The sequence below is a fragment of the Lissotriton helveticus genome, chromosome 7 (assembly GCF_964261635.1).
Source record: "Lissotriton helveticus chromosome 7, aLisHel1.1, whole genome shotgun sequence".
Classification (NCBI taxonomy): domain Eukaryota; kingdom Metazoa; phylum Chordata; class Amphibia; order Caudata; family Salamandridae; genus Lissotriton; species Lissotriton helveticus.
In genome coordinates, this window is record NC_136068.1 from 1,523,047,434 (window position 1) to 1,523,072,947 (window position 25,514).

The 25,514-nt window shown below is 45.2% G+C and overlaps 1 protein-coding gene across 6 annotated transcripts in view; it reads right to left on the reverse strand.

The window, feature by feature from the left end:
- Nucleotides 1–5,648: 5,648 nt before the first annotated feature.
- Nucleotides 5,649–25,514, reverse strand: part of LOC144767519 (outer dynein arm-docking complex subunit 1-like) — a 650,935-nt gene continuing 631,069 nt past the window's right edge. For all 6 annotated transcript variants that reach the window (XM_078650940.1, XM_078650939.1, XM_078650938.1 and 3 more), the window contains 3 exons: nt 23,275–23,378; nt 10,134–10,227; nt 5,649–6,327 (listed from right to left, as the gene is read on the reverse strand). In XM_078650940.1, the coding sequence (XP_078507066.1) occupies nt 6,223–6,327; nt 10,134–10,227; nt 23,275–23,378 (303 nt within the window). In that variant the 3' untranslated portion in view covers nt 5,649–6,222. The remainder of the gene's footprint in view (nt 6,328–10,133; nt 10,228–23,274; nt 23,379–25,514) is intronic.

The window sequence follows — 25,514 nt, forward strand, 5'->3', positions numbered from 1 at the left end:
CGGCTGCTTTCAGTCGCTAACCAGTTGGGTATGCCCACTTTGCATGTCATTAGCGATAAATATCGCTGACATGCAAAGCGGGCCCCAAACCGCTCGCTATCGCCTACAAGCTGTCGCTAACTGGTGTTAGCGACAGCTTGGTAATAGGGCGATGGAATTATCGTCGCTTAGCGGCCGAAAACGGCCGCTAAAGCGGTGATAATTCAATATCGCCACCCTTGGTAAGATGCCCCTATATTTTTATTTCTAAAGCCCTTACCCAACATATTTCCCATTCTGACATTTCTGATCATGCTCTGGTCTCCTTAGTTCGAGATTTACTTCCCCCTGTTCAAGTAACTCGGAGGTGGAGATTTTATAATTCCCTTCTATTGGACCCTAAGTTCTTACCAGTGTTTCAGAAATTTGCAGACGCTTTCTTCATAGAGAATGAATCTCCTCATATCTCCCCTCAGTTTATTTGAGACCCCTTTGAAGCTGTTTCTAGAGACTTCATTATTTCATTTGTAGCTCAGAAACGAAAGGCGTCTTCCCAATCCTTTCAATTGCTTGGTTCACAAATTAAGCAATTGGAACAATCCTATTATTCCACAAAGACCCAGTCCGATTCAAACAAACTCATCAAAGCCAAATTTGCTTCTAATAAACTTTCAACTGAATCCGCTAATCTATATTTACTTAAATCTAGTGCTAAATATTATAGTGCACAAAATAAAGCTGGTAATCTTCTTGCCCAATATCTCAAGATTAAAAAAGAACGCACTGAAATTGAATCCATTTTAACCTCAGTGAATACTACAGTTCATAAGAATGAGAATATTCTTTTGGAATTTAGGAGTTTTTAACAAAACCTTTACACCCTCGAATCTTCTTCTGAACAATCAGATATTACCCACTATTTATCCTCTGTCCCTTCACCCTCTTCTCTTGACGTGGGTTTCTCTTCCCTAGAAGATGATATTAAAATTAATGACATTCTCACCGCTATTCAGTCTATTAAAAAAGGGAAAGCTCCTGGCCCTGATGGGTTTACCATTAAATTCTACACATATTTTTCCCAGCTTCTACTTCCCAAATTGCATCAGTTATTTTTATCTTTTATTTCAGCTCAAAAATCGGAAGGGTCTTTTAAGGAAGCTTTGATTTGTCTTCTTTTTAAAAAACCCAAAGACCACACATTGTGTAAAAACTATAGACCCATTTCTTTAATTAATTTAGATTATAAAATATTTGCAAAAATACTTGCAATTCGTTTGGATTGTCTGATGCCCCATTTAATTGGAAAAGAACAATGAGGTTTCATTAAGGGACGTCACTTATCTGACAATACTTGATTATTTTTCAATGTCCTAAGCAAATCTAAATTAGATAAAAAATCTATAGCTGCAATTTCATTAGACGCTGAAAAAGCATTTGATAGAGCCAGTTGGCCGTTTATTTTTTCAACACTTGCTTGGTTCGGTTTTGGCCCAAAATGTATCAATTATGTCTCTTTACTTTATTCTCCCAGATCCTTTATTCTTGCTAATGGTCTTGTGTCTCCTTCCTTTCCTCTTCATAAAGGAGTTAGGCAAGGTTGCCCTCTATCTCCACTTTTATTTGTCCTTGCCCTCGAACCTTTTTTAATAAAAATTTGTTTGAAAACAGACATCACAGGTTTCTCACATGGTGACAACTATTTACAACGTTCAGTGTATGCGGATGACATCTTATTATTTATTTAAAACCCACAAACTTTCTAGTCAGCATTTCTATCAGAGGTGACTGATTTTGCTTTGGTTTCAGGTTATAAACTCAATGCCAACAAATACGAAATCCTTCCACTAAACAACTTCTGTTTTCATGCCGACTTTATGTCTTCATCTTTTCATTGGAATCCAGTTCAAATCAAATATCTTGGCTTATGGTTCACTCCTTCCATTAAAGATACAGTTGCATTAAATCTAAAAGAATTAAAAACAATACTAGTTTCTTCCACGTCGCGTTGGCACCCCTTTTTAATTTATCCTGGTGGGGTAGATTAGATTTTATAAAAATGATGCTGGTTCCGGTAACATTGTTTTATTTCTCTAACATACCTATTAATAGCCCTAAGTCTTTTTATAAAAATATATGTAGTATTCTTTCGAAATTCTAATGGCATAACAAAAAAGCTAGGATGTCTCTTCATAAACTTAAAAAGCCCCAATACATGGGAGGTGTCAACTTTCCGGACATTCACTCCTATCACACCTCATTTTTTTTTAAACAATTCTCTTTTTTATTATCTGATAATGATCTTAATTTTACCCTTGTTGGTTAGATATTGAAAAATTCTTTTTTCACCCTTTTACTTTTGAAGAATATATTTCTCTGTCCCACATTCCCTTATCGTTATCCTATCCTATTCCCAAAAATGCTCGTAAAATTTTCCAACCTCTCTTCTCATCTAATCTAGATAAATGTTCACAATTTCTAAACTCATCAAGTTGGTATAATAAGCATATCAAACTTAACAATAGATTTATTTTCTGGAAAGACTGGTTAACTTATGGACTTAAATGGACTCATCAACTTTTTCAAAATGGTATCTGTATTCCCTTTTCAGTAATACAGTCCAGTTTTTCTCTCCCTTCTTCTTATCACTCTAAATATATGTCTTTGATTGCAGCTGCTCAAGTCTCTTATGATGCTTTAGTATCTCCTAATACACTTGTTTCTTCACCTTCTATCTCAATTTCGTTTTTATGTCATTCCCCTTCCGCATCTCAAATATATAAAAATGTAATGGATATCCCCACTACTCGTGATAAATCTGGTGGGGAATGTAGTTGGGAATCTGATCTGGGAGAGTCTTTTTGTATTCCATTATGGAATAAAATTTGGAATAATATAACGAAGTCTTCTAGAACAGCAAATACTACTCAAACCTTGTTTTTTATTCATAATAGACTAGCGGCCCGTCCCGACGTCCGGAGGTGAAATACAATGTGTGCAATGTTTGTAATAGGCAATGCTATTTTATTATAAAACCTCACGGTATACAACATTTCTTGTTTCATGAGAGTGGGGATTGAGAATGTATTGGTTTTCCACATTTCCGGACCTAGAGAGTGTGACATATAACTGGCCGTGAGTGAAGCAGTCCTCTCGTAAGGGCTCGTTTAGGTAATATGGGACGTCGTTCTTTACCTGTCCAGTTGAGGTGTGCATACACGGTAACACTAGGTCTCCATAGGAGTGGAACATGTGCCTCCTCAGTTGCAGCCAGTGGCAGGAAGCGGCAGAGTGTAGCGCGTGAAGTCGTTTGGGCTGACAGTGTCCGACAGCGGGCCAGCGATGCTGTGCATGTGTTACACAACAGTCCGTGGAATATGTATCCGTGCCACTGCGACACTGGCTCGACTCTGCACCCTCCTCAGCACTCGCAGATGAATGCGTGCACTCCGAGGCAGTGTGTTTGATGCAATATTGGAAGGTCGGTGCTCCAGCTGCGAAGGATGTTTGTTTGCTCCACCTGACGGCACTTAGAGGCACCATATCGTGCCAACAGCCAATGCCCCCAACAATAGTAAATGCAACGCCCACTGGTATTGTAACGCTAGTACGCCTCAAGCGTTATAGTCTTTTACCGAACGCCCCGCCCACACATAACCCGCCCACTGGTATCCTAACGCTGCGCCCATCGCTGTATGCAGGCGGCCATCACGCCGAACGCCGCGCCCATATCGCTGTATGCAGACGCCCATCACGCCCCTAAGGGACTACTTGTCCGCTAACGTTCTTTCCCCCCCTAATGTATATGGTGGGCTGCTGTATAGCCTATGTCCATCTGCTGATACTGTGTTTTGCAATGGTGTATTGGGTGTTCCGATTGGCGCTGTGGTTCTGGAGCTTACCCACCTCAAAGGTTTGGGCTCTCTCTTTATAATATTAGTATGGACTTCTGATTACTCCAGCTAACCTACACAATATTGGCCCTGGCATTCTCTCTCCTTGTTGGTCTTGTGCTGCTCCGTCAGCAGACCTCAAACATATGCTATTTGATTGCCCAGCCATCCAAATTTTTGGACCCGAGTATGGCAACAAATTAATACTATTTGACAAACATGTTCCTTTTGGTATTATTGACTTACTCATAGCTGTTGCATTTCAACAAATCACCAAGACATGGAAAAATACCTCTGCTGTCTCCTTTCAAGCATGGTGGTATGGAGTTTGCTACAATCATAGATTGGATAGAGCCTATGTTCACCCGGTTACATTTGCTATCAAACGAGACACACTTTGGTTGCCTGTAACTGATTTCTTAAATGCATCAGCTAAAATGTCACCCTCACATAACCCCTACACTGAAGAAGTATCTAAGCCTCCTTGATTTTTACAGTTACTGTTGTTTTTTTATGCTTCTTATTCTATGGTTATAGACTAATTTGATATAGTAGGAATTCTTGTTACATAATCTGTTGTTTCTTTGCATATAAAGACTAATATGGACATTTACTTTCCCCTTCCCTTCTTCACTCTTTTTATCCCCCTCTCTTTTCTTTCTTTCTTTCTTTGTGCCCCACCCCCTCATATGAGCATGATGTATTGCTTTACACTTATGTAATACTCTTTTGGTTACAGTAATCTGTTCTACCTTTTCAACAAATAAAAACTCTTTTTAAAACAAAAAAAAAGGAGTACATCTTTCTCCATCCACCAGAAACCACTCCTTAGAGTACATCTTTCTCCATCCACCAGAAGCCACTCCTTAGAGCACATCTTTCACCATCCACCAGTAGCCACTCCTTACAGTACATCTTTCTCCTTCCGCCAGAAGCCACTCCTGAGAGTACATATTTCTCCATCCACCAGAAACCACTCCTAAAAGTACATCTTTTTCCATCCACCAGAAACCACTCCTGAGAGTACATCTTTCTCCATACGCCAGAAGCCACTCCTAAAAGTACATCTTTTTCCATCTACCAGAAAACACTCCTAAGAGTACATCTTTCTCCATCCACCAGAAGCCACTCCTTAGAGTACATCTTTCTCCATCTGGTAGCAGCCATTCCCAAGAGTACCTTTTTCCATCCGCCAGAAACCACTCCTGAGAGTACATCTTTCTCCATCCGCCAGAAACCACTCTAGAGAATACATCTTCTCCATCCATCAGAAGCCACTCCTAGGAGTACCTTTTTCTCCATCCACCAGAAGCCACTCCTTAGAGTACATCTTTCTCCATCCGCCAGAAACGCCTCCTGAGAGTACATCTTTCTTCATCTGCCAGAAGCCACTCCTGAGAGTACATCTTTCTCCATCCACCATCTCACCCAGCCCACGAGTGGGACTCTCGATGGCTAGCAGGACTCACTCCTGCAGTACTTAATTTCAGGCCTGTTGTTATTGCAATGGAATCCAGTATGTAGCCCAGTCTAAACACAGAGGTATAGAGGGCTCAGAGTCAGAAGACATCCCCTAGGGTGTTAGTCTCATTTTATTCTGATGAGCTGATCACATTTCTTTTGGGTGCAGCTCATCATTAATTTGTCAAAGTTGATATTAACAACCTCGTTCACATCATGTGGAAGTTTGTGAGTTTGGTATCATACTTTGCACATTTTAATAGAACAGCCTGAGAAACATTTAGGAACAGATATTAAAAATGCACTCTTTTACAGTGAGACCCATAATTTTAGATTTTAATGCAAATCTGAATAATGATTTTAGAGCAAATAGAGACTCAAACTTAAGTAACAAGACACATCATTTTCTGCATTCTACAGTTAAGTTGACACTAAGGTGGGGTGAGAGAGGAGAAGAATAGCAGCATTTTACAGAGGGTATAAAGAGCAAAAGGTTGAAGAAGAACAGAAAATATAAAAAGAGCAAGAAAAATAAAATGGAAAGATGAAGACGATCAATGGAAAGATTCTGTAGTATAAAATAAAGAATAAAGAGCAAAGTGTTGGACCAAGAATAATGGAAAGACAGAAAGATTAAACGTGAAACCCCAGAAAAAAATAATTTCTCTTCAGTGCAGTCTTAAATAATCAAGCACAATAGGCCTGTAAGGTAATAGTGGGGGCAATATAAGAACTAGACATTGGGTTGGATGCACATGAACAACAGCTCTCCTATACTACTTTCCCTCCACCACCACCCTCCACGGCTCCTTTTCCGGAATACTAAGGCATTGCTGGGTCCAGCGGGATTCTGACAATATGGTGAGCATCCAATCATCATGCTCCACCCCCATCAGACTTCCTGCAGGCGTTTCCTGGATGTTGAGATGGCGACGTGCTTGGAAGTTGAGTCGTTCAGTTGCAATTTCTTTGAAGCTCTTTCCTCCTTCTTCAGGACCTGAGGGTGGTAAAGAAGATGGAAGGGTGTATTCAAGAAGAGTAAGAGGAACTCAGTGGTTTTAAAAGTGGCGCTCCTATGAGTACCTTCCTCATACGAAAGAGGCAGAACCTGCTTACTTTTGGACAAGGGCCCAGAAAATATAACTTTTTGTTTGTTTCCCAGCGGGAAAGAGCCTCATCCGTTTATGTTTCCAATTTGCTACAGAACATATACAAATGGTTAAACTTATAGATAGATATTTGCCATAACCATCAAAATGGCTTCCTTTTAGAACTCTTCTGTAAACAAACCTTATATCCTTTCTGTATGGAAGAAGAATCTATAAAAAGTGGATGGTTTTCGTGAGCTTTTGTTTTCCCAGACAGAAAGAGATGGATGTATAACTCCTGACTCCCTGAAGCACAGTTGACTGATAAAAGTTAATCAAGATGGATGCATCTCTATTTGGGACCTCAGGACCATGCACAGAGGCAGATATACACTTTTGGTCACAACAAATGGATTGCTGCTCTCTCCAGTATACTCCTGAGAAATGGGATCCCTCTCACTAGTTGCAAACTGTTCTAATTCTGTGGTATGGATTTTATGCAAAACTTAGACTGAAGATGTTTGTAGGATTCACATAGACACATATGGAACACAGTCTTGTAAATACCGGTGTGATCCTCGCCTCAGTAAAAATACACAAGTGACCAAACTACAATTTTCAGGAGTAGCTGTAGAAGTCTGTACCACAACAGGGCCTCGTTGAGGTACCTCTATTTTATCCAGCGAGGGCAATTCCAATGTCTGATAAGAATTACTCTCCTCCTCCTACAGGCTAAATTAAATGAAACCAACCTCGACATACAACTGAATGACAGCCACACAACTCACATGTTCAGGGTCTGTAATTGACTTTTTTACTGTCTATGCCTTATTCATATGGCTGGTAACGAAAAACAGCAAACAAAGATGACATTCTCTGGACTCATGGGACTCAAAAGTAGCTCTCCTCCATATGTGGGCACTACCCTGGACACTGGATGAATAACAATCTAAAAAGCCTAGGTTCACTTATCAATAAAACTGGGCTAACAAGTTGTTTTCGTCAGTGGGCCTTCTGACCTCTTTCACTTTTATGAAAGATGCTGAGGGAGATGATTAAAAAACGTAGAAACAGCACTACTGATCACACTGATGTTGGTTTAGAAAACAGAATCAAACGACATTCCACAAAATCATTGTTGTGTACTGGTATCTGGGACCAATAGACCTCAGAGATACACTGAGATCAAACTTCTGATTAATGGAGGTGCAACTCTATTAGTAAAGCGAATGGTTCCAGTCCTGCATGCCTACCAAAATGAAGGCCCTACAGTAATACCTCCGCTCATCATTAAGTGGTTTTCTAGGGTGTAACCCTTCCTTGTTGTCTTGAAGAAAACTCGGTTCCAATGGATACATGGGTCGAAATGCAGACAATGGAATACGTTAAGAGCTTGATGCAAAATGATTGTTACAGGAATTGACAACTTGCCCTGTTTGACAAACTTTATATATAACTGTTCAATTTAGTGTAATATATGTCCTTCTATTAGCTCGGTCTGGTAGCTTAGTTAACAAATGCTTACACTGCATGGGCCTGTGTTTGCCCTCATGGCAAATCCTGGAGGGACGACTCTTCCTTTTTTTCCTCCGAGGTCGCTAAAATGAATATCATTGAGTTGGGCAGCAATAAACATCTGTTATTCAGGGCCAACATACCCTTGTGGGTGAACGTACGCTTTACAAATATATGTCATGTCAACATACAGATCCGAGCACTCAGGTGTTTGCATTAGACTTGTAGTGAGCATCATTGCTAGTTCGTATTCCAAAGAAAAAATACTCCAATACAATTTTCCAAACAGAAGGCAGGCAATGTAATCAACTTGAAACTAATCAGCAAACACGTGTTTCGTTGATGGGTCATTAACACCTCGACTTCTTCAGGGCTGCAGACATTAAGTACAACATCAAAATGACAAATATGGCACTTGAAGATATCACTCTCCATCACCAACCCATGGTGTCCAAAAGGAGAAAGAGAGAAAAAAGAGGGAGGAGTGGGAAAACACTCCTACGTGTAGGTACTTAGTATTAAAAGATGTAGTATGCAAATAAAACCAAACATATTATGCTCTTTGGAATACGAACTAGCAATGATGCTCACTACAAGCCTAAAGGGAAGACTTGGACTACATATGTTGAGCCTGAACTGAAAACTTGGATTACAGTAGACAATTACTTTGAGATTGCTGTACTTTTGGCTATTATTGCAAATACCTGAGTACTCGGATCTGAGTTGACAAGGCTTGCTCCCCATTTGGAGGGCACATTAGGGTTGTTTATGGTAACCAACCCTTTTTCCTTGGAGCACCACTCATATACTGTATGTGCTGTTTACTTCCCTGTAATCAGATTGCAGTGCGCCCTGATTCGTTGTACTACCTAGTTACCATAGTATCTTGCACAATACATGTTATGTTATATAATGTTGTTTTAGAATTAAAAATAGTTTTGCTTTTGGCTAAATGGCGTGTTGATATGAGTCACTACATAACTTGTTTAAGGGGGGGTTCTTTGACCCTGTATCAAAAAGTTGGTTTTCTAAATTGTTTTTGGGTGTCAATACGTCTTCCCGACAGCATCATTCTGGAATTTTAAATGGGTGCATAGTCTGTGGCAGAGTTGGTGAAAGGGTCCATGACAAAGTCGTCAATGGAGCCTTCTGAGTTGACAAAGCTGCTGGTGCAAACGGGTGCAGAAGTAATCACTGTCTTCAATGCCTTCCTCAATGACGGGATAGTTAACACAAACCAGAAAACCTGGAGACTTTCCTGTCGGACTGAAGGTTTAGGAGGATTCTCCTCCATCCTGGTCAGCTTTGCACGAGGATCTTTGGAGGTGGGTGGCAGGTCTGGGAGTTTACTCTTAGAAATGCCCAATTCCTTGCACTTGATCACCTGATTGAAATGTCTGGTGGGTGGGTGCACCGGGGTCGGGGGCTAACGAAGTTGCACTCCAAACAGACTCATCCCCGTCTCTGTTTTTTCCAGAGACTTTGCTGAAAAGATGCAGCAAAGTTTGCACTCCTTAGACTTCTAGTTGAGATGTGGAAAATAAACACACAGGAGCGACAAAGGACGTGACCAGCAATTTCAGCGCTTTGGATGAATTAGCCATTAGTCACTTCCAAACAACACTCAGGAGCAGGAGTGGTTGCTGAACAAAAATAAGCAATCATCTGAACTAAAAAGAGCAGAGCCCTCAAAGGACGTCCTCACACATGACGTAGTCGAAATCTGAGCAATGGTGCCCTCTAAGGGGGACTCAGACCACATTCACCTCACTGCCAAAAGTTTAGGAAGTTTTCAGTTAGATAAATATGCTACTAAATTTACACTGTTATGTAGACTGTGGGTCTGTGAATCCTGTTTATTGCTATCTATGAAATTATTAGTGATTACCAGCCTGACTATGGGAAATGATTCAAGCATATTATCAACTTATGAAAGTGCGATTGGTGGAGAACACGTGAAAGCATCGCAAGGTTCAGCTTGCCTTCGGGACCTCCAGAGATCCATGATGAAAGAAGGTTGCATGTTGAAGCCATACTGCAGGGAGAGTTTGAAGGGATGCACTCCTTCATTGATGCCAATTCAATACTGTCTGATGGATTTAGCTTAGGGCCATAGTATATATGCTGACTTTATAAGACTATATACTAGAAATGAGATATGTGTTTGGCAAGTACCTACATGAAAATTCTCTGTACTTACACCTCTCATGATCCTTTCCCGGAGTTCTGACTGAGTCAATGGCCGCTCGTCCTCTTCTGGCACAGGGGAGTCTGTTCCACTATCGTAATCGTCCCTAGGAAAAGAAGCGGGGACATAATTACTGGAGGTGTAGTGAAGTGGCGATGGTTGTGAGCTTCCAGGTACTGACCTGAATAGAGGGACCACACAGCATGTGAGCATGTAGATGTAGAGCACCTCACCTTCATTTTATCATACCTTTTAGTTATAAACAGCAAAGAGGCACACAGAATCTGATAAGACTACACATAATGGTAAAACATTTCACAGCCTACTAGTGTCATCAACGAATTTACTTAGGGCTTTATTATGAATTTGGCGGTCCGTCTGGACCGCTAAACCCATGGTGGGGTGCGGTAACCACCGCACCGGCGGTCTGACTGCCAAATTATGACTTTGGCGGTTGGACCACAGGACCGCTGCTACCGCCAGGGATCCGTGATCCATGGCGGTCTTGCAGCAGTCTAAAGCCGCAATATGCTGGTGGTGAGCCCGCCATGAAAAGGTGGTAGTGAGGAACAGGGCCCCCTGGTGTCTCAGTGCACGGGGTGCATTAAGGGGGCGCACGGTGTGCCCACTGTCTTTCTGCACCCCAGTTCCTGCACGGCATGGACTTTACTGTCCATGCTAAGCTGGAAATCGCTGTGGCAATCCCACTGCGCTGCCTTCCTAAGGCTCTGCTGTAAGCCTTTGAAAGGCAGTGCATGGTGAAGGGTGTAAATTAAATGGAGACTGCCACAGAGAGAGAGAGGGGTGAGTGTGTGAGAGAAAGACAGAGAGAAAACGAGGAACATGCAGAGAAATAGATGTTTTGAGAAAGGAAAGAGTAATAGAGGCAAGGTAAAAGGAACAGAGGTAGAAAGAGAGAGGGGATGCATAGAAGTGAGGCAAAGAGAGGGGTTAGGCAATGAGAGAAAGAGCGGTGGGTTGTAAAGTTGAGATAGTGAGATAGATGTGAGGTAGGGAGAGAAATGAGAACGAAAACTGAGATAAGGAGTGATGAGGAAAAGAGATGGATGAGAGAGAGTGAGGAGCAAGGTAGACAGATAGGGAAGTGAGGTAAAGATATAGATGAAGGTAGGGAGAGAGGTGAATTAGAAGGATGAGGGATACAGGTTAGAGATGGCTGTTATGAAACAGATCAGGGAGGTTGAAAGAAAGCTGATGCTGACAGGGGCTAGAGAGTGAGAGATATAGAGGCAGGTACACAGAAAGGTATGGAGGAGGGACGTGAAGTCATGAGATAGAGAGAGGCAGAATAGAGAAAGGTATATTGAGAAAGAGGTGAAGTCTATGCAGGAGTGGTTGATATAGCTGAGCTACAGCGAGGTGCATAGATATGTAGAGAGATAGAGAGAGGTAAAGAAAGAGTTAGAAGGTAGACGAGTGAGGAGAAGTAAGGAGAGGGATATAGAACAATTTCTTTTGTTTTACTTCCACTAACTGCCTTTAGGTGTATGGGTTAAGGTTGAGCCGACCATTCATGCACACAAAGGGCCTCATTACGAGGAAATGACACAGTGCGGCACAAAAAGCCATTTTGCTGCGCAGAGCTGCGTCACTTTAAAAGCACAGGGATGCACACTATTTGCAGCAATACGGCACATCCTGTACTCTCCCATGCGCCAGTGCTAAAACAGCAGTTGTGCGCCAATGCAGACACCCTTGCACCCTGGCAAGGGTGGCTGTTTTGCAGGGATGATTGTTGTTATGCATGAAGGGACACCTTCCTGCACAGAAACAGTAATTGATGGTGTTTTCCTCTTACCTCTTCCTCTAGAAAGAGGAGAAAACGAGGTGCAATAAAAGTATTTCTCTTATGCCTCCCCTGAGGAGGCGTAGGATTCTGACGCATTCCCAGGTTTGTGAAACATAAATCTTGGATTAGAAGAATCAATGGGTGTTGCTTGGGAACACCCACTGCAACACCCATATATAACGCCTCTTATATGTAAGGTAATGCGTAAAATGGGGCCATATTTACAAGGACATGTAAAGCTGCGCAGGGCAACTTTGTGTGGCCTTGTAAATATGGGCCAGCATACTGCACCACTGGTGCGTTGAAAAAAGGTGACACACCAGCAGTGAAAGGGCTTGCAAAGAAACCCCTAACTGTCTGTTATGAAAGGCCAACAGTAAAAAAAAAAAAAAAAAAATTTTGTGCACACTCATTACAATAGGGCATTTGTCTATCCCAATCACTGTACCAGGGGCTGCTTTGGAAGGGGGAGGCACTGGGAACTTGCCCAATCTGCCAATGCCTTAACATATTTTATGGTACTCTACAAATGTCTGACCCCTCGATGGCTCATGAATCTCCAACTCACCTCACATATTTCTAATTTTACTTTCATCGGTCCTTATTACGAGTTGGCTGGTAATTGGTGTATTGTATTGTAAGGGGCATTTATAAAGCGAGCTGACACCATGGGTTTCCTGGCGCTGGCAGACTACTGGGGGACTGGGAGGGTTTAGGCAGATTGAGGGAAGAGCCAAGTTTTTAGGGATTTACGGAAAAGAGTAAGGGAATTGGAAGTTTTGAGAGAGATGGGGAAGGAATTCCAAAGTTTGGGGGCCAGAAATGCGAATCTCCGGCCTCCGGATCTGCAGAGTTTGACAGGGGGAGTGAGTAAGAGGTGCAGGTGAGAGGATCTCAGGTTCCGAGAGGGGCTATAAGTCCTGATGAGAGATTTCAAAAAGGCAGGACAGGAACCAGATAAGGATTTAAAGGTAAGGCAGCCGATCTTAAAGGCTGCCCTCGAGGCGACGGGGAGCCAGTGCAGTTTTAGAAGGAGGGGTTTGGCGGATTGCTATTTCGGACTCCCAAAGGCCAATCTCGCCGCTTGATTCTGAACGAATTGTAGTCTGCAGAGAGATGTTTTGGGCAGACCATGATAGATAGCATTCGAGAAATCTAAGCGGGAGAGGACGAGGGCCATGATTACTTGCAGGAGAGCTTCAGAAGTGAGGAGATAAGCCACCTTCCTGATCCTGCGCAGCTGGAACATGCAGGAGGAGACAACTGTCCCCACCTGAGGCCCGAGGGAGAGACCGGAGTCAATAGTAATCCCTAGACTTTTTACCGAGGCCACAGGGGTGGGGGGAAGGCCAAGTTCTGCCGGCCAAAAATGCGGACCCCAGTGGGTAGAGCTCTTACCAGGGAGGAGAAGCTCCGTCTTTCCGGGATTCAGCTTAAGCTGATTTTGACTCATCCACGATAGAATGTGGGACATGACAGCCTGAAAGTTGGGGATAGCAGAAGGGGAATCAAGAGGGAAGATGAGTTGTAGGTCGTCCGTGTAATTGAAGACGGTGACGTCCCACTGCCTCAAGGAAAAAAGAAGGGGTCGAAGATAAAGATTGAAAAGAAGGGGGGACAGAGAGGAGCCCTGAGGGACCCCACAGGGCAGGTGCTCCCGAGGAGCTCTAAAAGTGCCCAGGCTAAGGGTCTGAGACCTCCCGGTCAGGAAGGATTTGACCCATGCCAACGCCAGGCCCTGGATGCCAGCTTGCTCGACACGGTGGAGAAGGATGTTGTGGTCCACCGTGTCGAAGGCAGCCGACAGATCTAATAAAACTAGGGCCTGGGAGGAACCCTTGTCAGCACCGTCTCTCAGGGCATCCAGCACGGCCAAGATGACAGTCTCCGTAGAGTGGCCGGGTCTGAAACCGGCCTGGTTAGTCTCAAGAAAGGTGGAGTTCTCAATAAACTGTGAGAGGCAGGTGGTGACATGGGCTTCCAGAATTTTGGAGAAAAAAGGCAAGAGAGAGATGGGGCGGTAATTCGCCGGGACGGCGGGATAAGCCCCAGGCTTCTTCAGTAGAGGCACCAACACGGCCTCCTTGAAGGAGCGGGGTACCGTACCGGACGACAAAGAAGAATTCAGCAGGGGAAGGATACAATCAGGTAAAGAGTGGCAGATATTTCGTAATATGGTGGGGGGACAGCAGTCGTCTGGGGATCCAGATTTAACGCGGGTGGCCAGTGTGGCCAAAGCGGTAGGGTCTAAGAGCGGGAAAAGTGTGAGAGAAAAAGCATTATGGGGGGGAGAAGCAGAGCCAGCGCCAGGGGGGATAGTCGGAATGGTATCTTTGATCGAGGCAATTTTTTGGACAAAGAAAGTGCTCAGCGCGTTACATGATTCTTGTGTGGGGGCCTGAGTCGGAAGTGTCCTAGGATCAGAGGTAAATTCATTGAGGATTTAAAAAATCTCCTTAGACTTGCAGGGGGCAGATAAAATTTTGTCTGAGGCATAAGCTTTTTTGGCGGCGGAAATAGCAGTTTTGTACTCGTTCCGCGCAGCCACATATGCACTTCTGCTAGATAAGCAGTAGTCTCTCCTCCACCTGCGCTTGAGTCGGCGGAGTTCTAACTGCAAAGTCTTAAGGTGAGGGGTAAACCATTTATGGGAATGATAGTGTCGGGATCGGGGAAACTTGGTTAAAGGTGCGAAAGTATCACTGGCTATAGTGAGCCAGTCAGAAACTTGTCCCTGAAGCTCGTCAGTACTTGAGTCAGTGGGGAACAGAGGACGGGTAAGAGAGAGATGAGATAAGAGTTTGGAGGAGTCGGCGACTCTCCACTTGCGTGCGGTGCCGCCCTCCTGCAGTGGGGTCCTGATCTGGCCGACGGCCGAGAAGGTGATGTCAATTAGGAAATGATCGGACCACACACAAGGTGTTATGAGTGGGCAGGAGGACTTGACCCCGTGAGCCCAAATGTGGTCAAGGATATGGCCACCGCTATGAGTGGCAGACCTGACTAGTTGTGTAAAATCCAAGCTCGAAAGAGCCTCGAACAGTTCGGTGGCGTGGGGGCCGGCATCCTCATTCTGGAACCAGTAATTGAAATCCCCGATGATGATAGTACGGGGGGAAGAGGTGGCAAGGTTGGTTAACTGTTCAATAAAGGAGGAAGGGAAGGAAGGCATGGGGTAGGGGGGACGGTAAAGTACCATAAGGGTAACTGCGCCTACCTCGGTCCCAAGACGGAGGACCAGGTTATCCACATCGGGGAGGGTCATATTGGCAGAGGCAATGATCTTGAGATTCTTCCGTATTACCGCTGCCACCCCTCCACCGGAGCGGCCTCCAGGGCGGTTGGTATTCAGCAGAAAGTAGTCAGGAGGTAGTGCGGCAAGGATGTCGGGGAGGGAGTCGTCAGTGAGCCAGGTCTCAGATAGTAAAAGGACATCTGGCTTCTCTGTCATCAGAAGGTGGAAAATATCGGCTTGATGCCTGACCATGGAGCGAGTGTTGAGGTATAATACCCGGAGCTGCGACTCGGCAGGGACCGAAAGGGTGGGAAATGACGACGGCCCCAGCGAAGGGGAAAAGTGACCTGGAATCCCCAGTGAGGAGATCCTGGTCCAAGTCTCGGGAGGTAGAGGGCAGGCAAAGGTTTGTAGACTCATTAGAGTGGAGCGGGAATAAGAGATGGCAGAGGCAGCGTCCCTGGCCCCTGGGCCCGTCCGGCCGCGGACGGGCGCAGACGGGCTTAACTCTGGCGCAACTCCGGCGCGCCTACGGCGCGCCCGCTGCGCTCGTCCGCTGCGCTGACGCATGAGGGACGTTTAAATAAGCTGGTGACGAGGGAGGTGGGAGGAGTCAGCAGGGTGGGATGGGAGGGGTTAAAAATTGAGTCAATGGCGTCCAGTGCTAGTAGTCAGCTGGGACAAGGAAGCTGCTCTCAATCAGCAGAGAAGAAGGTATTAAAAACGAGGTCACAGCGCCCAGCGCGCACAAGCCCTCTGCCACAGGGCTGCTCGACTGCACAGGAGTGAAAAGGGGCGGAGCCTAAATAGGCTGGTGACGAGGGAGGTGGGAGGAGTCAGCAGGGTGGGATGGGAGGGGTTAAAAATTGAGTCAATGGCGTCCAGCGCTAGTAGTCAGCTGGGACAAGGAAGCTGCTCTCAATCAGCAGAGAAGAAGGTGCAATAGTTATCCTAGCCAATAAAACCTGCATTCTCGTATGTAGGTTTTTAACACACTCTAGCTTCTCTAGAATCCGTGAAGGTGGCTGGAAAGGAATGGTCTGCATTACGTAGAGGATCTTGCGGTGGAGAGTAATTTTAATAGCAGTTTCCTACCTAGCCATGTGATGTTCCCTCCCTTCCATGCTGCAAGTCGATTCGGGCAGTCGCTGGCAGATCATTGTAGTTGTGCTCAGCGGTCTTCCTTGTGGTGGTGCAGATTTTCAACCTGAGGTATGTCACCCATTGGGTCGCCCATGAAAAGGGAAAGAGGCGTTCCAAACAAGTTTTGTCGCTCCAGGGGACAGCGAGGTTCAGGATTTGTGACTTTTGTAAATTGCCTTTAAAGCCAGATACCCTGACAAAAGGCCTCCAGCCCTTGTATAAGTGCTGTTAGGGTGGTATGTGGTGGGATTCGGGATTAGGGCTATCATAACGGCATCTGCATAGAGCATTATTTTATGCTCTTGGCGGCCCAAGGAGATGTGTTCGTACATATTCTCTCCACTGTAGGTTCCATATACAGGGCAAATAGGGGTGGGGACAAACGGCAGCCTTGCAGTGTGGCTCATGTTATGGTAAAGCTCTGGGAGGCCAATCCGGTGGTTAGTACGCATGCTGAGGGCGCAGCGCATTTGCACGAGACCCACCTATGGAATCAGGTGCCTAGTCCTGCTCCCTTCGGTACCAGGTGGAGAAAATGCCTGTGCATCTGATCAAAGGCCTTTTCAGCATCGATCGACATTAGCATGGCTGACATCTGGGAGCATCCCCTTTTATCGATGAGATGCAAAAGCCACTTAGTGTTGTCACTTCAGCACCTCTTCGGGATGAACCTGAATTGGTTGGGCCTATCAAGCCCTGTATATATGAATTAAGGCAAGCCTCCAGTCTGCCTGAAAAGATTTTGTTATCTTCATTCAATAAGGATATAGGCCGATAGGATGTGGAGTTGGTGAGTTTTTTCTCCGGTTTGGGGATCACGGGGAGGACTGCTGTTTTCACAGTGTCGGTAAGTGTGCCCGTGTCGCCAAATTAGTTGTAGAGGCGGGTAAGGATGGGGGCTTATTGGATGGCGAACAGCTTGTAGAAAGTGGGTGTAAAGCTATCTTGCCCTGGGGCTTTGCCTGGCAGGAGTTTAGCAATGACCACACAGACTTAGTCCTCTCAGATGCTTCCTTCAGAAGGAGGTTGCCTTGTGCTGGCAGGAGCCCGTTAGGCACTTTAGAGAAATAGGGCGCAGCTTTATTAGTGCTTAGAGGCTCTGTAGAGTACAATGCCGCATAGAAGCTTTCAAACGCCTGTGCAATAGCTGCATCTGTGCGCAGTATCTGTGCCAGGGGTTCGTGTATCTCCTCAATTCTGCTTCAATGCACTTGGGCTCTCAACCGGTATGCTAGTAGCCTACCCGCTTTGTTGCCACTAGTAGAGAACTTCTGCTTAGTGAGAAGAAGGTCATACTCCACCTTATCCATGTCTAGGGTTTTACGTTGTTTTCTGCTAGAGTGAATTGCCTCCTCACATTGTGGGAGCCAGATTTTTTTGTGTTTTCTCCAGGTCTTTCACCTGGGTTTGCAGGGTTATGCGTTTCTCTCTGCTGGACCTATTCATTCTCGCAGATATGTTGATCAGTGCACCTTGGAGGATTGCTTTCAGGGTATCCCACAATTGTAGGATGGGGATGGTCGAGTTATCATTTGTGTTTAGGAAAGTGCCATTTATTTCCTACAGCTTTGTGGCCGTAGAGTCGTCCGTTAGTAGTTTGGGATTCAAGCACCATGTCCTGTGTGTCATGGGTCCGTCTGGGACGGTCAGCACAATCGAGACAGGGGAGGGGTCATTTAGCGTTTTGACCCTAATCTCGACTGAGTACCCGCCGTAGCAAGGCGTGCCGTAGCCAGGAAGTTATCAAGTCATGCATATTTTTAATGTGTGGTGCACAAGAAGGTGTAGTCCCTGGTTGTGGGATTGCGTGAGCGCCCTATATCCGAGAGGCATGCCTCCTGTAGCAGGTGCAGTCACTCAGGGGTGACGGCACTGGTCTGCCACATTCATTGTGCTGAGTGATCAGAGGATGTGTCTAGGACTAAATTAAAGTCTACACCTATCAGTACATCAGTGTCTGGGGTGGTCAGTATATGCCCCAAAGCACTGAGTATGAACTGTTCTTGGTGTTTGTTGAGAGTGTAAATGGTCGCTAAGGTAAAAGTGTGTGAAAAAGTGCAATTTGTAGGGCAAGGAGTCTTCCTGGCTGCTCAGCCTATGTTTGCAATACCTGACTGCCTTAGGACGAGGATAGAAGATCGCTATCCCCTGCTTTCTTCCCTGGGCCTGAAGAGAAGTACTGGCGATGAAACCAGAGAGATTTCAGCCACTTGCAGTCGCATTTAAGGAGATGTGTTTCTTTCAACAGGCAGACATCGCAAGGGAATCACGAAGCATAGAGAGGAGTCCCAGCCTTTTCAATGGGGTAATGAGGCTCTGTACATTTAGTATTTTAATCATGGTGGTAAGGTGTAGGTATATGCCAAGTGAAGGGGCTGTGAGGGAAATGTTTGTAGGACCCTTGGCCGGTTGTGCATCAGTTCACCTCGATAGGTGGGTGACAGCATGGAAACTGATCAATGGAGGGAGGAAGGGAAGAACTCAGAGCAGAACACAGGGAATTGAACTACTCCTTCCCTGGGAGTCAAGGCCACATTGTGGGCTGGGGCCGTGGCCATGTCCAAAGAGTATTGTGAAGCACATAGTAAGTGGGGTGGAGGCCACCCAAGCCTTATGGCCATTCAAAGGAGAGTAGGTAGATAGATGTGTATGTCGGGACGCAGTATGCTCTTTCAGGTTCAGGCCTAGCATAGGCTGTCAGAGGATTAGCAATGATGGGTCTGCCTTGAGTGGGTACGGTCTAATACAGGTCATGAAGTGGCCTTCCTGGGGAACCTCAGTCTGGTGAGGACTTGTAGAGTTGAAGGAAATGTATCTGAGCAGAGTATTCTCTGTGACTTTCATCCACAGTGGGCCTGTCAGGTTTGCCTGTGTGCCTCCTGGAAAGGAGAGAGGGGCCCTCCCGCCAGCTCAAGTACGCCCTGGTGTTTTGTGATGGGGGTATGAGGGAGCAGCCTCTTCTTGACTGGTTTCAGGACTTAGGATCGATTTTGCCTCCTCCGTTATGTATTGGGTGTTTTTCCTTGTTCCACACGAAGGTCAGGTGAAGTGGGTGGCCCCACCTGTATTTAACACCATTTTACCACAGGAAGTAGTAACGGTTCTGAGTACGCAGCAAGGTTCCAATGTGATATGGGATAGGTCCTGGTACAGCCATACTTGCACACCTTTGAAAGTACCGCTGCCATGATGGCCTCCTTCTGTTGAAAGTGGTGAACACATGTTAGGCAGTCCTGAGGCATACCTAGTGCACTGGCCGTTCTACCCGCTCTAAGCGTGCGGTCCAGGACTACCTACTTCTCTGCTAGGTCCAGTAAGATGTGACGGAAGAGGCAGGTGGCATATCCCTCCAAGTCCCCCGCGTCCGCCTGCTACGGGACTCCTCTAATTCTGATCTTTGAGCGACATGATCTGTTTTCATAGTCCTCCAGGTGAATCTGTAGGTCTTGGTGCTGATTTCATAGGTCAAGTAGCTCCCATCTGTAGTGTTGGAGCTCCTGCTCCCTGGCATCACTAGTTTTCTCAAGCATATCCACCCTGTGGCCAGTCTCAGTGACATCCTTCTTAGCCTCTTTGATATCCTCCCACAGGGCAGCTATGTCTGTCTGAATTGTGTTAAATAGGTTTCCATGTAGGAGCTAGTGATTGGCACCTCTGTCAGTGAGTGCTCCTGAGTCATTGGTTTGTGTGGGGCATCAGCCGTAGGGGTGAGGCCTCCCAAATCTGGTCTTTCTTCTTGACAGTGAGCTTCATGAGTAGGTCTTTCAAGGTAGAGTCCTTTATGGCTTGCGACCTGTCATTCTATTGTTCTTCTGATAAAGCTTTTTTTTTAATTAATTCTTTTTATTGAAAACAAGTCAGTCATACAGCATATAGTCAAGATAGACTTAAGTCGCACAAAGTAAGTTTACATTACATTCTGTTTAGTAAGATCTTGAAGTTCAACATCACACACCTGGTTGAGCACCCCCCCCCTCCGTTCTGCTTAATTCGTTCATGAGCGAAACACAGATTCTGACTCCACGTGCGTCCCACTTCGCCCACTTATGGTCCCATTTTCCCGTGCATCCTCTGTTTATACACGTCTTTTTCAGCAATCATACATCCATCCATATCCCTTTCCCATCCACCCAACATTGGTGTGTCTCTTGCACCACATTTTTGGGCGATATTATGCTTAGTGAGGACCATCCCTAGGGAGACCCAAGATTGTTCAGTACTGGCTAAGTCAGTGCTGTCTCATATGTTGAGCAAGCAGAGTTGGGGGGTACAGGCAATCTCCTTTCCACACACGTCTTGCAGCCTGGAAGTTATATCTGCCCGTTATGACGTAACAGCGGAGCACTCCCATTGAATATGATAGAACGTGCCCTCTTGGGTACAGGGCACCCAGAGTCTTCTCTTTTCCCCATGAGAGATACGATCTGTGTAGGATTTTAAGTTGGATCAGTCTGAGTTTCAGTGGGATAGCTACTTCACGTGGGGAAGCCAGTGCTTCCTGCCATCCTTGTCTTCCAAGTTACCTATATCTTCCTGCCAAAAGTGTCTGAGTCGCAGGAGTGGATCAGGTAGATTAATCCCCCGTTATTGGAATGTCCAGGATATTGAATTTCGGTTTCATATATTTTGTGTTGTGTTGCCTTATGCTTGGCTTTGGCTGTCCCTGTCACCAACTGTATGTAGTCTATTCTCTTGATGTTTATGGTGTGCCTAGCAGACTGGTCATCTGTTTCATCTATCCTCGCTTCCTACTCTAAAATCTCCCTCTCCAGCGTTTCTATCCTTGTTCTCTTTTCTCTCTTGTTCCCTACTACGAGCGCGAGTGCCTGGCACTTGATCACTGTTTTGAATGCCTCCTAAAGTGTTTGGTGCAAATCAACTGTTCCAACATTTTCATTGAAGTACATGCCTTTCTGTAGCTCTTTTTTGACATGTGGGACTTTCAGATACCACGGATTGAGTGTGAGCATTGTCTGTCTGGTAGAAGTGTCCAATACAATCTTGGCGAGGATTGGGGAGTGGTCAGATATGCCCCATGCCAGACAGTATGACTCTCTGAAGTAATGGACATCATTTGAGAGTGTCAGTAAGTAGTCTATGCATGACTGGCTGTCATGGGCACCCGAGTGGAATGTGTACTGGCGCACTTACGGGTTGAAGTCACGCAAGATATCTGTTAGGCCGAGGGCTGAGAGGAAGTCTGCTAGTAGTGGTCGCTCACATGGGTTCCGTCAGGGCAGGAGCGGGGCGGGGCGATGGTCGATCTGATTGTGTATTGTCATATTTAGGTTTCCTCCCATCAGGAGGAACCTAGTTTGGAGGTCTAAAATGATCTTGCTAATATCAATTAGGGTCATTTTTTGCATAGCTGGGGGTTGTATGCCAGCAGTACGTTAATTGGTTTACCTTCCCATACTCCAGCTACTGCTATGAATCAGCCCTGTGTGTCTATCCACGTTCTCTGTATTATGAAGGGGCAGTTTTGCGTATGAGTATACAGGTCCCTCTGGAACCAGAGGTGAACCCTGCATGTGAAATTAGTTCATACCCCCATCTATCCAGGGCCTTACAGGTGTTGCCGACCAGGTACGTTTCTTGCAACAATACTATTTCCGGTGTGTGACGATTCAGATATTAAAGCACTATTCCTCGCTTGAGTTTGTCCCCTAGTCCGTTTACGGTTAAGGTTAGGAATTGCTGTGGAGACCCTTTTCTGTTCTCTGTCATGTGTAGTGTGGGTTATGTGTTTGTCTGTGCGTTGGCCTGTCAAAGCTTTTTGATGTCTGCTTGGATATGAAAATTAAAGGGCACATTTTTGTACGTTTTCATCCCGTGTTGCAAGAATCTATATTGGCGCTGCAAACGACTGGCTGAGCATGCAGAATCAGAACCAAGGGGCAGGGCTAGAAAAGGAAGACTGACTATATTTAAAAATGTATTAAATTCACCTCCTCGATTACAACATTAAACATATCATACTTCTAATAGTAATGCCCTATTGGCCAAACAGGGTTTCAATATCAGGGAGAGCTTCACTTACTGGTATACAATTTGGGGGAATTTGGGGCATTTTGAATGCACCTTGGAAAGAGCGACAGCTTTTATTAGTAAAAGGGTGAATGCTTGTCAAGCTCAGAAAATCTTTTCCTAGCTATAAACTAGAAAGTACCTGGAGTAAATGGAAGTATTGACACTTTGGAGGTATCACAGACAGGGGTTAGTGGGTTGGAATCATGTTGGGTATTGAGGATGCTAGTCATCACCTCGACCGGACAGTGGCCATAACCAATTTTTAAATGTCATAGAACTATTGGCTGCCAGCTATAAATCTGAAAGCCAGGCCGGCAACACATATGTTTTAGCAATTGGTCTACATCAAAAATGATGCAGCTGGCATCTTAAGACCTCTTAATACTTCCCGCTTTCACTGCCTAGTATGTAACGCATAGGCTTTGGCACTTGAAAGCATGCGCCAATCTTGGCACATTGTCATGTGTTGCTGTACAACATATTTTCATCACGTGTTTTAATGAATCACATTTGAAAGAAACCTCGTTTCATACTAAGTAATATTCCCAAGTATCCTGGGTAATACAATTCCTACAACTTATGAATAGAAAGGGAGCCAGATGACTGAGGAGTGGAAAGGCTGAAAAGCCTGATTCCTATCCAGTTTTCTGAGCTAGAAATAGGGCGCTGTCCCTAGACAGAGATGATAAAAGCATAGAAAGGTTAAAAGAGATGATAAAAACACAGAATAGAGAAGATAATGCATGTCAACACATGCAAGGAAAATACAAAAGTACATCAAAATGTATTATTAACATGCACTACCTCCTCCACTCCACCAATGTTTTTTTCCCCAATCATGGGTAATTTATGCCAGAAAAAGTGGTGGGGGGGGGGATTCTATTAAGATAAAGGATGAAGTTGTGTGTCAGAAGGGCATTGAGCAATCTCCTCACCCAGTGGAAGGCGGCAGGATCTGGAGGGAAGGAGAGTGGAAGTCTGTCATCTGCCCAAGTAGAAGCAGGGCACTCTCTTGAGGGTCATATGGCTTGTCGTAGTTCTGTAAAATAGAAAAGGAATAAATGATGAGGGCATAAAGGCAGACATCTCGCACATTCACACAACACCTTCTCTGCTGATAGAGACTATATCTAGCCCCAGGATCCTTACCTTAGAATATTCCCCAGAAAACAGACTGGTTCTGAAGAATTTTGAGCAGTACCTTTGTGCAAAAGTAGATGGTATTGAATAACTCTGCGCTGATGTTGTCATCTGTGCTGGAAGTGACATTCGCTGTGCCTATATAGGTATCAGTTTCTTTTCACGACATTTTTGTGCCAGAGCCCTGAGCTACAGCAGAAAGCTGATGGACCATAGTGCAGTCACTAAGGACCTACAGGGACCTTGCTACGAAGAAAAAAGCAGTTCGCAGACGCATGGAGGCTGAAAGGGCTGGAAAGGAATCTGCGGCTAGATAGAGTCTCTACCAGATAAGGCGGTACCTAAGTTCAGTAACTTATTTATCTGATAGAGACTTCTAACTGCAGATTCCCTACCTTTGAATAGATACCCAAGCAATACCTCCCAGGAAGAGGATTTGCAAACAGGCTTAGACCAATAAGTCCTGGAGGGCCAAATGGGCAAATTACCCATCACGATGGACCTGGCTGTCCAGGAAGTAGTATTTGGTAAACGTATGAAGAGATGCATACATAGCAGCCTGACAGATGTCCAGGACAGGGACTCTGCAAACAAATGCAGTGGTTGCAGATTTGGATCTGGTTTAGTGAACTTGCAAGCCCTAAGGGGGCTGCTACTTGGACAGTGCATAGCAGATCTTCATTCAGAGAACAATCCATCACTGCTTTCCCTTTCTTCGCATCAGTGAACCCAATGAAGAGTTGGTCATCCAACCTGTGTTCTCTGGTGCAATCGATGTGGAACAACAATGCACTTTTTGGGTCCTGGCAATGGAATCTCTCCTCCTCTTTAGAAAATATTCTAAGAAATGGACAAAATAGAAGAAGGTCGGCCATGTGATGCTTTGTTCATATGGGAAAGGTGTCACCACTTTCGGGAGAAAAGAGGCACAGTTGCGGAGAACCAGTGGGTCTCAGAAGAAGTTGGTGTATTGAGTGTGAACAGAGGATGCACGTTGTCTGCTAACCATCCTGGTCAATGTAATGTCCACCAAGAAGAATGTTTTCATTGTCAGGAAACAAAGAGGGAAGCTATGCTTGGGCTTAAATAGTGAACACATCAAAAAAGTTAAGACCAAGTTAAGGTCCCATTGGGTCATTATGAAAGGTTTTGGTGGAATCAAATGTTGAAGTCCTTTCAGGAAACAAGTCACAAAAGGTGACTAGAACAGGTAGAACTGATCCGGCAACAGCATGAAAGCCAAAATGGCCGAAAGGTACCCTTTAACTCTTCCCAAAGCAAGGCCTTGCTGGTCCAAGGATAAAACAAACAACAAAACCTCGCACAAAGGAGCAGAAAGAGGAACAACATGCTTTTCAGCACACCTAGCCTCAAACTTGTCTCAACGGCAGGCATATGCAGTCTTTGTTGATGGATGTCTGGCTGCCGATATTACTTCATAGACTTCTGCAGGTCTGTGCAAATTGTCAACTGCAGCCGCTCAATTCCCATGCATGAAGGCGAAGCATGCGCACTTAAAGTGAAGAACCCTGCTCTATTGCTGTGACATGAGATCCTCCCGAAGGGGCAGCCTGATCAGAGAACTGATGCTCATGCTCAGGAATTCATGATACCTTACGCTAATTGCCCAATCCAGAGCCACAAGAATGACTTGGGCTATCTCGTTCCTTATTTTCTTAAAAACTTTGAGCATGAGTGGCATCAGCGGAAATGCGTGTTGGAGTCCTGAGCTCCACTTAAGATGAAATGCATCTTCAAGCACAAGACGGCTGCCTGGAGCAAGCCCACTTTCAATAGACAATTGTTCTGGTAGGCAAAGACTGGAACCCCTGACCCCCGTGGATGGGCTGCCACCATCACCATCACACTGGTGAACACCTGAGGGGTACTGGTAGGCCAAACAGGAGCACAGTAAACTGAAATTGCTCTTGGCCCAACGTGAACTGAAGGTAATGCCTGGGGGCCAGCAGACATATATATGGAAATATGAGTGCTGCAGGTCAAGTGCTGCCATCCTGTCTCCAGGGTCCAGGGC